Source organism: Platichthys flesus, chromosome 18 (assembly GCF_949316205.1).
Source record: "Platichthys flesus chromosome 18, fPlaFle2.1, whole genome shotgun sequence".
Taxonomy (NCBI): domain Eukaryota; kingdom Metazoa; phylum Chordata; class Actinopteri; order Pleuronectiformes; family Pleuronectidae; genus Platichthys; species Platichthys flesus.
In genome coordinates this window covers 18,805,546-18,820,552 of record NC_084962.1, presented here as the reverse complement: position 1 = coordinate 18,820,552, position 15,007 = coordinate 18,805,546, and the positions used below count along the sequence as shown (strand labels likewise).

At 44.4% G+C, this 15,007-nt stretch overlaps 1 protein-coding gene across 3 annotated transcripts in view; it reads right to left on the bottom strand.

Annotated features, from left to right (window-relative positions):
• Nucleotides 1-389: 389 nt before the first annotated feature.
• The window catches only part of LOC133973733 (exostosin-1), a 129,896-nt gene continuing 115,278 nt past the window's right edge, over nucleotides 390-15,007 (bottom strand). For all 3 annotated transcript variants that reach the window (XM_062411757.1, XM_062411759.1, XM_062411758.1), the window contains 5 exons: nucleotides 14,610-14,705; nucleotides 10,215-10,304; nucleotides 4,361-4,521; nucleotides 3,491-3,662; nucleotides 390-1,108 (listed from right to left, as the gene is read on the bottom strand). In XM_062411757.1, the coding sequence (XP_062267741.1) occupies nucleotides 923-1,108; nucleotides 3,491-3,662; nucleotides 4,361-4,521; nucleotides 10,215-10,304; nucleotides 14,610-14,705 (705 nt within the window). In that variant the 3' untranslated portion in view covers nucleotides 390-922. The remainder of the gene's footprint in view (nucleotides 1,109-3,490; nucleotides 3,663-4,360; nucleotides 4,522-10,214; nucleotides 10,305-14,609; nucleotides 14,706-15,007) is intronic.

The following is a 15,007-nucleotide window of genomic DNA, read 5'->3' as shown; positions in this document are numbered from 1 at the left end:
GTCTGACCCTTGAGAGTGAGAAAAACTACACAAAACTCAAATTAAAAACTCAGAGGTAATAGCTCCCTCTTCCAGGAAGTGTCTTTACAACCACACAGCACTCACCCATCATCGCATGGCCGGTCCGTTGGTCTGGTCTCTGCAGGGGGTCGCAGGATCGGGACCTAGAACCTGCATCAGCAACTCACACTGGTGCATACTGGTGAAAAGATGGTTGAGCAGTTATGAACATTAGCTAACAGCCTGGATATTATGGGTTGGCTCATCGAGATATCCAGAGGGTAACTTTTATTCTATAAGAAGTAAGAAAGGAACAGGGGAGCGCTGACCCTCGTCTCTTATAACATAACATTATTTTATTTTGTATTTGCTTCATACAGACAGGAACCTCTGCTGAGAATCTACAGTAGAATACAAGCGGGACGTTGTCTCCGGGTGTTTTTTTTTTGAAGCAACAGTTTGTCCCTTTAGTCCGTAAAATGTCCTCAATGTACACACACAACCCAAACAGTGCTTCTTTTGACTTCATGAATAAAACCTATAACGTCTCTCTCTATTGAACCCTCATCTGTTCTGGTGAATATCCACAATAAACATCTCTTTTAAAAAATATTAAAACATGACATGATATTTTCAGGTCCTGTCTTTTTCAAACCATGCAACACGTACTCGTCTGTGGTCACGACTGCCTTCAAGGTCTTTGCTGCATGTGTATCCATGCAGTCAGAATTATGTGTATTGTTCACAGGTGGCTGACACCACACGTCCACCTTATATTTTCTCCACTTAGAAACGCACAGTTAGATGGGTTCTGCTTGCGTCTGTGCTTCTTCATATTTATGTCCAGTGCACGTGTGAGTTTGTTCAGATGCGACATGAGAACACACACAAGTGTCCGTCAGTGATTTGTGTCCTCGTGCGCTCACAGCCTCTCGATGTCTCTGTATTTCTTCCTCAGGATGGAAACCTGGTCCCTGAACAGCACGGGGTCCAGCCTCATCTGGGAGTGCACCAGGGGCATGAAGCCCAGCCACTGGCTGAAGGCGTTCATGCAGGTCTGCCGCTGGGCGAAGTGGTCGGGGTCGGCCCAGCGAGACGCCTTGGAGCCCTTGGTTTGGAGGAGCAGAGAAAAACACAGGGAGAGGGAGAAGGTTTCAGGGCGAGTGAGGAAACAGTCACCAATCCACCAAACTCTGTTTGGAACTCTTCAACCTTCAGCAGGAAACCTTTCAATGTGGAGATAAACTCTGGATTTTAACAACTTCAAAATCTCTAAGAATGAAACTTGAAGTGTGCTTCTAGACTTTTCTCCAGAATAAAATGGAGGTTCATTGTCTCTCCAGTCGCCCATCTGCTCGTTGAGGCACCTGATGGGTTTTCTCCAGTATATTGAAACGTTACCTCACTTTCTAAAGTGTCTTTTAGTGAAGGAAGGACATGAAAGAGACCATCCTCTCTCTGCCGCTGCTAGTTAAGGTAAAACATTTCATCATACGTTGATGGTCTAAAATAAATGAAAATTGGAAAACAAGGATCTCGATCATATGGCACAGAAACACAAGGTCACAGCAGAAACACCTGAACCCAACTTGTGATGAACCCAACTTGTGATCAGTTCCTACAGATGAGTCCTGATAAATGATGTATTGATTATAAACGACTGAATCATCTCTGCTCATCCCTGTGAAATAAAGAATTCTGATCGAGCAACTCATTCGCAGACACACGCCCACGAATCAGCCACTGACACGTCCGGTAATTTGTTTGTAACACGCGGCAAACACAAATAAACAAACCTCAGAAAAGCGGTTTCATACGAATAGAAGATAAATGTGAGGTTTTGAACAGAACTACGGGTCTGAGCTCCTCTCAGGTGATGTTTCCACAGAGGAAGCATTGGAAAGGCTCTTGAAAAGCTGCTGGGAAACTAGAATCTCCTGCTGCTCCGCGTCCACGTCTGGTTCCCTGAGCTGCATGACAGGTGGGGTGGGGGGGGGGGGGAAGATGAGGGTTGGGCCACCTGGGCGGCTGCTGGGAGATGAATTGGTGAAGGGGGCATGCGAGGGCAGGGTGGAGGGCTGGAGACCTCTTTGTTAAATGAAGCATGAGGTGTGGAGTCGGAGCAGATCCATCCTGTGTGCTGCAGGAGGGTGGCAGCGGGGGGGCACGGGGGGGGGGGGGGGGGTCAGGCAGAATAATGAAACTACAAGAAACGGTCCGACACACTGAATGAAACCAGAAGCTCTTAGATGGGAAATGAATACTTAAATAATGAAAGATGTGTAAGCTATAAGTCGAGAGAAAGGGTTGTTCCTCGAATCCGCACTTTGGATTCAGAGCTCGAGGTTTGATGCACAGTTTGGTTTCATGTGCGTTTGTGTGTTTTCAGGATTTAGGATAATGATTCTGATTTCGTGAAATCAAATATCTGTTTTTATAATTCAGTTACTTTTCTTCATAAGCACTTCTCTAGACACAATAACAACGAGCTTCACAAATAAGACACACGAGTAAAAACACCAAAAAGAACATAAAGAAAACAAAAAACAGTCGTAAAAAGAATAAATAAAAGAACAAAACCACTCAAATTGAAGCAGTTTCACTTACTGCAGCAGTAAAAGTGAGATTTAGGTAAAATCGGAGACGGCGATATGATATAAGTACGTGTCAAGCTTTGATTCACTGGAAGCCACTGACTCAGCCGGTCGTATTTCTTCAGCCTCCGAGCCTCTGAGCTCGTAAATCAGAAGCTCTGTGCCCCTCGATATTTACAAAATAAGAAGTTTTCCTTCACTTACACTGGAATAGAAATGAATAAATTGGGATTTACATGTGTTTTAACGTTCGTGGACATTTGTTTCACGATTTCCGTCTCAGTTTCAGAGCCGTTACAGAGTTCTGCTGCTTTGTGAAACTTTATTTCACTCGTCAAAGTTTCCTACGAGATGTCAGTGCCCGTGTTGAAAGCCTCGCATCTGCTGTAGCTTGCAGCAAGGCAACAAATCAGAGGTGAGAGTGAGGGAGGGAGCAGGAAAAAGACACACACACACACACACAGAAAGAGAAAAGAGAGAGAAAGAGCGAGGGAAGCAGCGTGTAAATCTTGGTTTGCCATGCTGCCTTCACAATTAAGACATTAATCATTGAGTCCATACTGCAGCGTCATCGTACTGCCTGTGGTCAGGTCATCAATCAGAGCCTGACATAGGGCAGGCCACAAGAAGCACACACACTCTCACGCACACACAAACACACACACACACACACTAAATATCCCAAAGAGAAGGTCGAGGCTGCAGCCTGAAGCTTCTCCACGGTCGCGTATCGAACAAAAAGAGACACTTCCTTTTTATTTATAAGAAAATAAATCAGACACTTCATCTGCTTTCTCCAGAACGTGAAACCTTTTCACTCTCTATCGTCAAACTCTCTCAAGAGTGAAATAAACATGAAGGAGCAGGACGTGGAGACGGCGAATCAGAAGTCTTACCTGTGACATCATGGTTTCCTTGTACTGCTTCTTCTGCGTGACTTTGATTGGCGGCTGCTTGGTGACGGCCGACACCAGGAAGTTCATCAGGATGTCCTCGCAGTTCGCCATGCGGTCCACCATGGTCAGCAGGCCGGCCGGGACGTGGTGGGTGAACAGGTACTGGTAATATCTGACGGATACACAGATAGATATATTTATACACAACTGAATATTTGTGTGTATCCAGTTTTTTTAAAAGCTGCACTTCTATTCTCCAGTGTTCTGAATGGAAGATGCACTCTCAGCAACGTGGCAGCACCAGATTACCGTCAACTCTGTTAGCTCCCTGCCAACGCCTGCCATCCCTCTCCCACACACACACACACACACACACACACACACACACACACACACAAACACACACACATACACCATTATTCCATCTCTGGCTCGCGCTGCCATTTCAGATTCTCAATAACAAAAGGACTAAGGAGTTGCACTGAAGCATCCTCACAATAGAACAATTAGGGAGCTGTTTATCTGCGTGACAGGATGGTTCAAATCCCACTTCTCTTCCTTCAATTTACCGCTCTGCTTCATACTCTCTCTGATTCTTCCTCTCTCTCTTTCAGGTCTGGCTTTGTGTTTTTTTTCGACAATCATGTGATGAGCTGGTAGAGACGTGGAGTACCATCATATCTCATTTCCTGTTCTACGGAGTTTTAATGGGGCCTGTATGAGGAGGAATAATATTCTTAGAGGTTAGTTTCCTGGAAGGCAGATGTAGATATAGGTAACAAGGGCACAGGGAGAGGTGACAGGGTTTACAATAAAAAAAAAACGAATGCTAAATTAAAAGTTAAATATTAAATATTAAAAGCAATTTACCGGTGGAAGAAAGCCGCTCCTGTGAGCACCATGGAGTAGTCGTTGGTCCACTTGGAGGTGTAGCCCCAGCGGGACCTGGAGCCGTCCCAGTAGTGGCTCCTCGCCGGATAACCCACGATTCGCTCCGGGAAACTTTGCCACACGATAAAGGCAAAATCCACCTGGAGGAGCAGGGAGGGGGAGAGAAGGAAGGGGGAGGAGAGAAGAGGAGGCAAATTGAAAATAAGAACAAGATGAAGAGAGAAATTGGATAAAAGGAGGAGGTGGTTTGTTTGGAAAAAGCAGAAAATGGGTGATAGAGCTGGTTTATGGAAAATATGCAGGAACGTATTCAGAATGTGAAGGTAAACAGATAAACATTCAGAGCTGCTATCAAATGACATCTAACCTGCTGAGCGAGTGAGGGACTCCTCCGAACCACGACCTCTCTGCCTCCTCACGGACAAACAAGGACACATCTCAAATAAGATTTTTAAAAAACTCACCATGTTCCTTCCACATGAAAAGTCCCCATCAAAACACATATTGTTTAATTATCTACATAAACAGCTTCTCTTGAAATATATAACGTGTAGAACCTTGAACGGACCAGACCTCCATCAACCAGCAGCTTACTGAGCCTTTGTAAACCAGAGCAAAGCATTTTCCTCTTGAATCTGTCGGAGTTTCTTTAAAGGTTCAACGAGGACAAACAACTGTTCTAAGAAACTAATTTAGTTTGAAAGTGTTTCTGTGAAAACGGCAGATTATGTCTTCTACTGTAAATCGGCTGCAGGACGAGTGACGTCAATGTTCATTAAGTTTTATCTGTGATTTTACAGAAGTTAAACCGATGAGGTGAAAAGACAGAGATGATGATCGCACATCACTGCAGCTTGAATGATCCTGAGTCTTCCAAACACTCGTGGGACTGTAGGTGAAATCCCTTTGAAATCGATGAGTCGCTAATTCTCTGAGGAATCAGAGACACAGTGTGATGATTCAAATGTCTTTTAACAGATGTTTAACTCTGTCACCACATAGATTCTCTAACATATAAGAGTCCCCTCTGCAGCTGCATATCTTTCTCTAGCAGCCACATGGACCATGTCTCTCTTGTCTCCCTCTCAGCCTCCTCACTTGCCCGTAAAGAAGACATGTCCCGGGGCGGCGTCTGTCCTGAAGGTCCCTGTGACCTTGAGGAAGCCGATGCTACCTGAGAAATGTCCTCTTTGAATTAAAAAAACACAAGCGAAACTTACAGGCAGACGCACCAGAGAATGGAGATTAGCACACACTGAAATGCTTGGTAATTTATACACACACACACACTCACTCAGGAGCCGAGGGAGGAAATTAATTAGCAGAAGAGTGGAGGTAGAAGGAGGATTGTGGGAGGGGATGTTCTCTAGCGATACCTCGTGGCTCCTGTCATGAATCGCACAAGCAATTACTGTAAAGTGGCAGCACTAAGCCGGGAGAAAGGTTGGAGCTGCCATTCTCAGTGGAGCCCCTGATGAACGGCCGTGTGTGTGTGTCTGTGTGTGTGTCTGTGTGTGTGCGTACATGTGTTTACACTGCATGTGAGATGTGTCAGATGTCTCCAGCTGAGTTGAAGGGATTAATGATATCATGCATATATAATTTTTTGCCTTTAGAGATTAAAAGATTAAAAGCATGTGTGCGCTCGTTTCGATATCCTGGTGGGGACGTAAATCGGAGCGACACCACCTGTGGGAACAGGAAGTGAGCTCCACACGCTGCAGAAGCTGCTTTCGGCTTTTAAGAGTTACAGTTAGTTCAGGATTAGGTTTAACTGTGAGAGCAGGATTCACTTGAAGCTTTTATTTTGGGGTGATATAGTTGCAGGATGCTGCTTTGAGGTCTGAGTATCTTGTAAAATGTGCCGGGGGTCAGGAGGGAGCAGGGTCGGGGGGGCAATAGGACGGTGTCATTATGCAGCCGTGGTTTAAGTTGTAGCGTTACCTCAGCAGAGGTTAACAAGAAGGTTGCATCCACCTTAAATATTCACTGATTCAAGGCTCCACCCGGTGACCACGGCAGGAGCCAAAAATCAAACACACCTGAGGTTACAAGAGTCAGCCATGTGAGCAGGGCTGAAAAACTGGTCCCTCCGCTGTGACCCCTACGCCGTCAGCCAGTGGACTGGTGGTGTTTTACGGTGTGATCGAACCAGCAGAGCACTGGGACTTAAAGAGAACTCACCTGTTGTCAGAACAACTCGGAGTAAGTCCCTCTCTTTAAAATCTCGCATTAGCGTCGACACTACATTTAGCAAATACAGATGTTTTTCGTGATTCATCCGTTTGTATGTATCTATGAGCCAAGTCACACCTGATCCTTCTTTTTGCTCTTCATCATTTTGAAATAAAAGGTAAAGGTTACACAGAAATATATAACAACTCTTTCTTTTCTTCCCAGCCTCCATGTTTTCTCCATTTCAAAGCACACAAACACACAGAAGTTTATTACAATTATAAATAGTATTATCATCTTACTTTTGACCACAGTACTACTGACTTACTGTGTACTCTTACAGTACTTTTCCACTTCTAGTTGAGTCTAAGTTCCTTTAAGTAACTTGAGTAAAGTTTTCCCAGAACTCTGTCGTGTGTGACACCGACCGACAGAGCCATCGAGGCCAGAACTGATCCGAGGAGCATCGGGTCAATCCAGCACATGGATCCGTGACAAATCTCCTCTGACATTTGGGTTTAACACGTCCTCTGTTATGAGATGAGAAGGAGCTGCATCACATTTGAGAGCCTGGATCCTCCAGTTGTATTTCAATGTGTCTTCTTGTGTTCAGCTCCCTGTGAAGTGAGGCCGCTGCCCTGCCCCTCACCGCCCACTCCCTTCTGCTTTCAGGCTGATAAGTGTTTTAAAGTACTGATTTTGGTTCTGCCATGTGATCCCAGCCGACCAGCCGAGGTGTGAGGGCCGACAAGCGGCTACGGCAAAGCTGTGGTGCAGCAGCTCCTGAATCATAGCTCCTTTCAGCAGCTGCTCTCGGCGGTGTAATGTTCGGCCCGGTTCTTAAAGTGTTCTCTCAGTTCTGTCGCACTTAAAAAGACAGAGTCTGTCCCGTCAACCTGTCTGTAGGTATTTTAACATATTTGTCCCGCAACTTCGTCTTTGTCCCCTTTTCGGACTAAACATTATTTAAGTCCATGAAAACATAAATGAAATTACACATTTTGATACAGGAAATCCCTCCATGCTGCCTTCTAGCTGCTATATAGAGAGTTTGAATGCTCGTGCCTCTGTCTCTTCTCTCCCCTCTTCCTCACCCACCTCTCCCAATGGTTGTCTGGAGTTTCTCTCCACAATTGCCAACATGTTCAGGGACCTGTCGACTTTCTCTTGAATCTTATCAATGAATAACTTCTCTCACTGTCACAGACAAAACTTTCTCTCATGTAAAACATGTGGGACATTAAGACCCAGGGGCTTTAATTACTGTAAAATGTCGACTGTACATTAAAAAGATGTGGGCAGGTGATCTCGATAATCTCCTCTTAAGAATTCACGATCACTTTAACAGATGGTTTAAGTCCATATTGAAAAAACCCTGCATGCTGATTAAAGCGATAATGGCTTTTGGGAAAGGGCTCAGTGGCTACATAGTGATCCCTTGAAATGAGAAGGAGGATCACAATTCTGCCAAAGCTGTTGCAGAGCGATTTCCAGAGCGACCACGTTGCAAATGTCTTCCAAAGGGCGTAATGGAGCCGCACGCTCGGCCGCCCAATCACAGACAAAAGCCTCGTCGGGTTTTGTTCTCTCCTCTAATCTCTCTTCACGGAACCACCACACACGTAATGAGCCGAAACAATGCAATCATGAAACGGGCACAGCCGCTCCTTCCTCTGAGGGGTTACGATACCACAACCTCATATTCTCTCTCCCTCACTTGACACGTTTCATCCCCCTCTCGATAAATCCCCCCCCCGCCCCCCCCCCCCCCCGCCACGTTGAAAGGTCCATTAGAGCGACGGGAAGGATTCACTCCACATGTGCTTTTTTACGATTCCTCTCCCTCTGACATCTTCTTCTCCTCCTTTAAAAAAACAAAAGAATAGTCCTGTGCCCATAAAAGTTTATGTGGAGAAATTCGCTGTTATTGCCGTGCCACAAATTGTGTTGCCATAAAGTGTAATTGTGATCCCATTAGCGTAGGAAAGGTGAACATTGACTCGCCCCCGATCAATAAAACATCTAAGAGTTTAAGGATATATTGGATCTCTCGGGCTCATTGGGCCTCGAGATCCATTCTGGGTCATGTGTTGGGAATCGGTGGAGAAACGAGTTCGGCTGCTCGTCCTGACTTCAGAAGCAGGAAGTGGAACTTAGCGTCACAGACGAGCGGCTCCGGATCAGACGAGGTTCAGATACACAGGGAATAGAGCGCGGCGACTTTATTCTGCAGTATTTAAATGACTCGGTTCAGAAGATAAGGAGTCATTCATATACGGGAAGAAAATACATTAAGTGAAAGTGATGTTATGAGAAAATATATTTCTTAGAAGACTATTTTAAAACCGAAAATTGCTCAGAATATTGCTTGAACAAACCCTGAGTGACACCAGAAGCAGAAATATATTTACTTCCTCTGCAGAACTTATAAATACAAGTTGGTGACATAATCTAAATTACAGCACAGACGTCAGGGGACATGTCGGATTCAACGTGTTGCTAAAGGACACTTAGGCACCCCGAATTGAGGAGCCAGGGATGGAACCACCCACCTTCTGATTAGTGGACGACCCTCTCTTCTACTTTTTCTGTTATTGAATTTTCCTGTAACTCTTCTGCCTTTCTTCCAGTGCTCCTTTTCTTTCTTTCTCTCTACTCACTTTTGTTTATCTTCCTTTCCTTCACATTGAATAAAGAGAATATGATCCCAACACCACAAACACTAATTTAATTAAGACCGGCTTTCATTCACTTGATGCGTTTGGGATCTAAAGCCTGTGTCACAGCTCTTTAGGTTCAGCAGCCGTTGAACTGTTCATTAGTAATGAGTGGTTTTCATGACTGCGTGGACTGACTGCCTCATTTCAGCAGGAATCAATACTGTGTTAAGACGTCTCCACCTTTAGCCACCGGCTGAAATAAACCATCGCAGACTGGTTAGAAAAACTGTTTTCACTCGCTGGAGTTGTGCAGAAGATTTAATGTCCCTTGACTTCACATTCTGTGACAGAGTTTAAAGTTTAAAGTGCGGTTTGTGAGTATTTTCCATGAGGATCAAGGTACTTTGTTCTGTCATGTTCAAGTTAAATGTTCAAATGTGTGCATCTTTACTCTTATTAGCATTTCATTAATAAAACATTCATTAAAAGTGAAAACACACATTTGAAATATGAATAAAGAAGCAGTAACTTCTATCTTGTTTCTTGTTCATGAGCCAGGCATTCAAATGTTGGATCATACAACTCGTCATAACTTTCTATAATAAGAACTATTTATATATCAAAATGAAGTGCTTCACAAATAGAAATATAGTACAAACACATGAAAACTGTCAGAAAATAACAAAAACACTCTGACAGAAATGTAAACATCACCACCCATTACAACAGAAAAACTATAATGAGAAAAATCTGAGAATGCAGCACAAGAAAATTAAGTTTTCTTCTCAATACTTTGATACAGAAATGTGACCTTTTCAGTTTATACTATACTTTAGTTGTTTTGTGAGTAATTTTAATTATTCAGATACTAATCCACATTTAATTGTGGCCTTTGTGAAGCCTCTGGCGTTGGACGTGAGGTCGTCTCCCCTGGTTTCGTTAGTTAAGCCTTGGTTCTCCGGTCGGTGTTTGAGTCGTGGCTGCTCACCGGGACTCACCTCATTGGTTGAGAGGACCGAGTCCTCGTCCAGGCTGAGGACAGCATCCGTGATGATGACGTCGTGAGGGAAGAATCGACTGCTCATCGTCTGGAGAGGACGAGACAGAGAGACAGAGAGACAGAGAGACAGAGGGACAGAGAGACAAAGAGACAGAGAGACAGAGAGACAGAGATACAGAGAGACAGAGAGACAGAGAGACAGAGAGACAGGGAGACAGAGGGACAGAGAGACAGAGAGACCAGAGAGACAGAGAGACAGAGAGACAGAGAGACAGAGAGACAGAGATATAGAGAGACAGAGAGACAGAGATACAGAGAGACAGAGAGACAAAGAGACAGAGAGACAGAGATACAGAGAGACAGAGAGACAGAGAGACAGGGAGAAAGAGGGACAGAGAGACAGAGAGACAGAGAGACAGAGAGACAGAGACAGAGAGACAGAGAGACAGAGAGACAGAGAGACAGAGAGACAGGGAGACAGGGAGACAGGGAGACAGAGATACAGAGATACAGAGAGACAGAGAGACAGAGAGACAGAGATACAGAGAGACAGAGAGACAGAGAGACAGAGAGACAGAGAGACAGAGAGACAGAGAGACATAGAGACAGAGAGACAGAGAGACAGAGATACAGAGAGACAGAGAGACAGAGAGACAGAGATAGAGATACAGAGAGACAGGGAGACAGAGATACAGAGATACAGAGAGACAGAGAGACAGAGAGACAGAGATACAGAGAGACAGAGAGACAGAGATACAGAGAGACAGAGAGACAGAGAGACAGAGAGACAGAGAGACAGAGATACAGAGAGACAGAGATACAGAGAGACAGAGATACAGAGATACAGAGAGACAGAGATACAGAGACAAAGAGACAGAGAGACAGAGAGACAGAGAGACAGAGATACAGAGACAAAGAGACAGAGAGACAGACACATTATTTAACTGCCAGTAACTTATCAATACAAGTATAACTCACTAAATGTAGCACAGGTTTTACAGAATCATAATCTGACTTTTCTTCAGTTAGAATCAGTTCCAGCAGCCGAACAAGGTTTTTACTTCAATAAGCATTTTTAAAGTTGTGGAGTTGTTACAGAAGTAAACAAAAAGTATTTATTTACCCCCCTGCTGTGTGTCATTCAGTCAATGAGCGGACTTAATGGGTTTTGTGTGAGTCTTTATCAATGCACCGCCCGGCAGAAAGTGTAGCAGAGCCTGGTCCATTATCCTAAAGAGGCTGCTGATGATATCGATTTGTGATTAAAGTGTGAATTATTTTACTGTTTTCGTGGAAAAAGCAACAAAAGACGGATCTCGGCTGAACAGAGGCCGAGTTCAGCCAAAGTTTCAAACACACATCGGAAAACAGGGACACAATGGAGTCATTCCAGAGAGAGAGAGAGAGAGAGAGAGAGAGAGAGAGAGAGAGAGAGAGAAAAGACACGCAGCCACAAGCCGGAATCAAACCTGCGGCAGGCTGCAGAGAACCTCAGCCTCCGTGCATCTCCTCTCTAATAAACATTTCATGTAATGTTAACTGAGCCCCGTGTTAACTACGCTGTCACAGCACTGACATTTAACTTGGATTCACTATCTGGAAGAAAGAGGGATTCAATTTACAACGCGCTGGGTCATATTAATATTAATATGTTCAGAGGCAGCTGCACAAATATCTGCAGGGTTTGTGTCAACCTCCAGTTTAATGAGCCGCTGGAGGCTGAGTGCAAATTCATCGAGAGATTAAACGTGAAACATCGAATACATTTTTAACGCACGTCCCCTAAATTCCTCAGATGAGTTGATTGAGCTGCTTGAATTGAGAAAACTTCAAAGAACATGAGTTTCCATCAGCAGGAAGAGGATTCGTTCCGTCAGGACCATGTTCGGAGTCACAGCTTCTCATCTGTCTCTAGAAATCCACCACCACAGGACAAGTGGCTGCAGGAAATAAGCACCACGTCTAATAATCAACTTTATCCAGGACCAATGGACTGAATGTGACCTATGTATAATATAAAACATTATAAAACACAACTAGTATAAATACCCCCCTAGGCACCTTCAGTAAACATCAGTCTTGGCCCCGGCCTTCAAAAGCCCCTCATATTGGCTGAACTCGTTGTGTTTGTCTGCACCTGTGTGAGTAACAGCCCACCCCCACTCACCCCCACTCCCCCCCACTCCCCCCCCACTCACCCCACCACACCTCCCCCCTCCGGCTGGTGTCAATGCTTCTCTGCCTCCAGACACAGATTAGATGCCAGTGGGATCAGTGGCAGTTCAATGGTCTGAAACCTTATCTTTGTTGCTCTCCGTCCACCCATTCCCTCTCTCTCTCTCTCTCTTTATATCCACCATGACTCCTGCTACCTCGAGGGGAGACCCCCGCTCTGGCTTTAGATGAACCCACATGGTTCTGCATTGAAGAGTCAATTGAAAGTCGGGGGTATCTGCAGAGCCATCACATGGGCAGCTACCTGCTTCTTCTCAAACATTTGATTTGGTGTGTAAGCCAGCAGCTTTAAGTGTAAACAAATATTTTATGAGACAAAAAAAGACTGAAAATAACTGAGATCTTTAAAATATTCTTAAATAAATCTGTTCTACACGTCTGCAGGATTCACTGACACTGACGGGATGAAGTTTGACGACCTCCAGTCGGTTACAAAACAGAACAACAGACTAAAGGATATTTTAAAGGACAACAATTCAGCCGTACGTCAGCCCCCCCGACCTTCTGCTCAATCAGACTCTCAACATCAGCTCCTACTTGACCTTTAATCTCTTCCCTTATATGCTCCTTTGGTATAATTTAAATGCATAGCTAAGGAGTCCGGATCGATGCTGAAGATTAATTTATCAATATGAAATTCCAGGGTGGTGGGGGGGCGATACATCCAATCCTGGGAGGTGATTGATGAAGGTGAGATGTAGTTGACACCACCGGGCAAGTCCATGGATCACTACTTATAATATTGATGGCTGAGTCATAAACGCTTAGCAAGCAGGACTCTGGTTAGAGCAACAAGGAGCCAGATTCCTCCTTCTGAAAAATCCAATTTATAATATATACGGAAAAATGTATAAGTTTACAGTTATTTGGCCGGAAACTGGATTCACATTCTGTGTAAACACATCTGTTTGAATGAGGAAAAAAGGATCAAATGAACACAATAGATATATCTCACTTACATCCAGGAGTCTTTTAATTCAGGGACAGAAAGAGAAAGTGCTTTTCTTTGTGTATGAGGACTTGTTGACATATTAAATCATGATGTTGTGCAGAAGTTGTAACGTAAAGTTTGCAGCTGTTCATGAGAGAGAAGTCCAACACAGTGAAGTACAGGCCTGCTGATGGGCGGTCTCCACTCAGCATTACAGAGCAGACGCACAACCAGCAGCAGGTTACTGCTCCATCAACGCACACAACTCACTTTCTGTGTGTTATTGTCGTGGCAGCACACACGGCCAGCACTTAAACAAACACACTGAAGAGCATCTGCCTGGGCTGCGTGACAATACACCACATGACTAATTATACCACCATAGATGCTGATGCGAACCTGACACACACACATACACACAAACATACACACACATACACACACGTGCACGTTGCCTCAGAGATGCTGTTTATTGTCGCCAGTGGAAATGTTGTTGTGTTTCAAGGGGGAAACATTTACACGAAAACAAACAGAGGCAATTAGATGACAAAGGATCTGGATGAGAGGGGGGGGGGGGGTGAGAAAGAGAGAGAGAGAGAGAGAGAAAGGGGAGAGAGAGAGAGAGAGAGAGAGAGGGGGGGGCAGTTATTGTGTTCTAGTGTATTTTTAGGATTGAAACTCAATTATTTAAATCGATGTGAAAACGAGTTAAATGAAAAACATGAGACTATTTCCTCCCTTTTATGAAACAGTTTAAATGTCGTGTGTGTGTGTGTCTGTGTCTGTGTGTGTTTATGTGAACCAAACAACACCAACAAAGTCACACTCTCGGCTTGACGCTAATAAACGATCAGAACTCACGAGGCCTCAGTCCGAAGAGGAAACATCATCCATTAGAAGTGAATTACCACAGGAAACAACATTTCCTCCAGAACACGTCTGTATCAACCTCAGGTTTCATCAGCTGCTTTGTTCACAAGGTTTTTCACGAGAGGAATCAGCGTGTGTGTGTTTTTTTCTATTTCCCATCAGTAGAAACCTGGTTGGTGACATTTGCACTTGGACGACGGTGGAGTGGAGCCACAGGATCGAGTCCGGCTCAGCTTTTTACTCAGTTTTCACATCATCACAGACAAACAAACATGATAGGAACGACCCAAAACGACAGAAACCAATTAACTGCAGACGTACTCTGACTTCTACAACGGATGCAAACAGCCACTTTACCTTGGTCTGCCCTTCTATGACAGTGAGAGGCACGCTGGTGGAGGGCCACTTGTTCCGAGGAGGTAAAGGCTTGTCACAGTTCCACAGAAGCACAATCTGCAGGAGAGAGAGCAGCACAGGAAGGAAGCGTGAGTTTGTGTAGAGCACTCGGGCCTGTGGAGGTTTTTCTGATCTTCAAACAGAATGAAGACATAAATGTCAGAGGAAGCGAAAAGTCTGTCGTGTCGAATCAAATATCAAAGTTCCACCAATTAAACGTGAGTCCAACAGAATCTCCCTCATGGAAAAGCACAGTCGGACTTTTCACCCCAACTGTTTGCTCATTATATTATTATCAATTTTACCCTTAAAATCTATTTTTCTTCCCAGCAGTGGCTCTAATAACCTTTTATATCAGA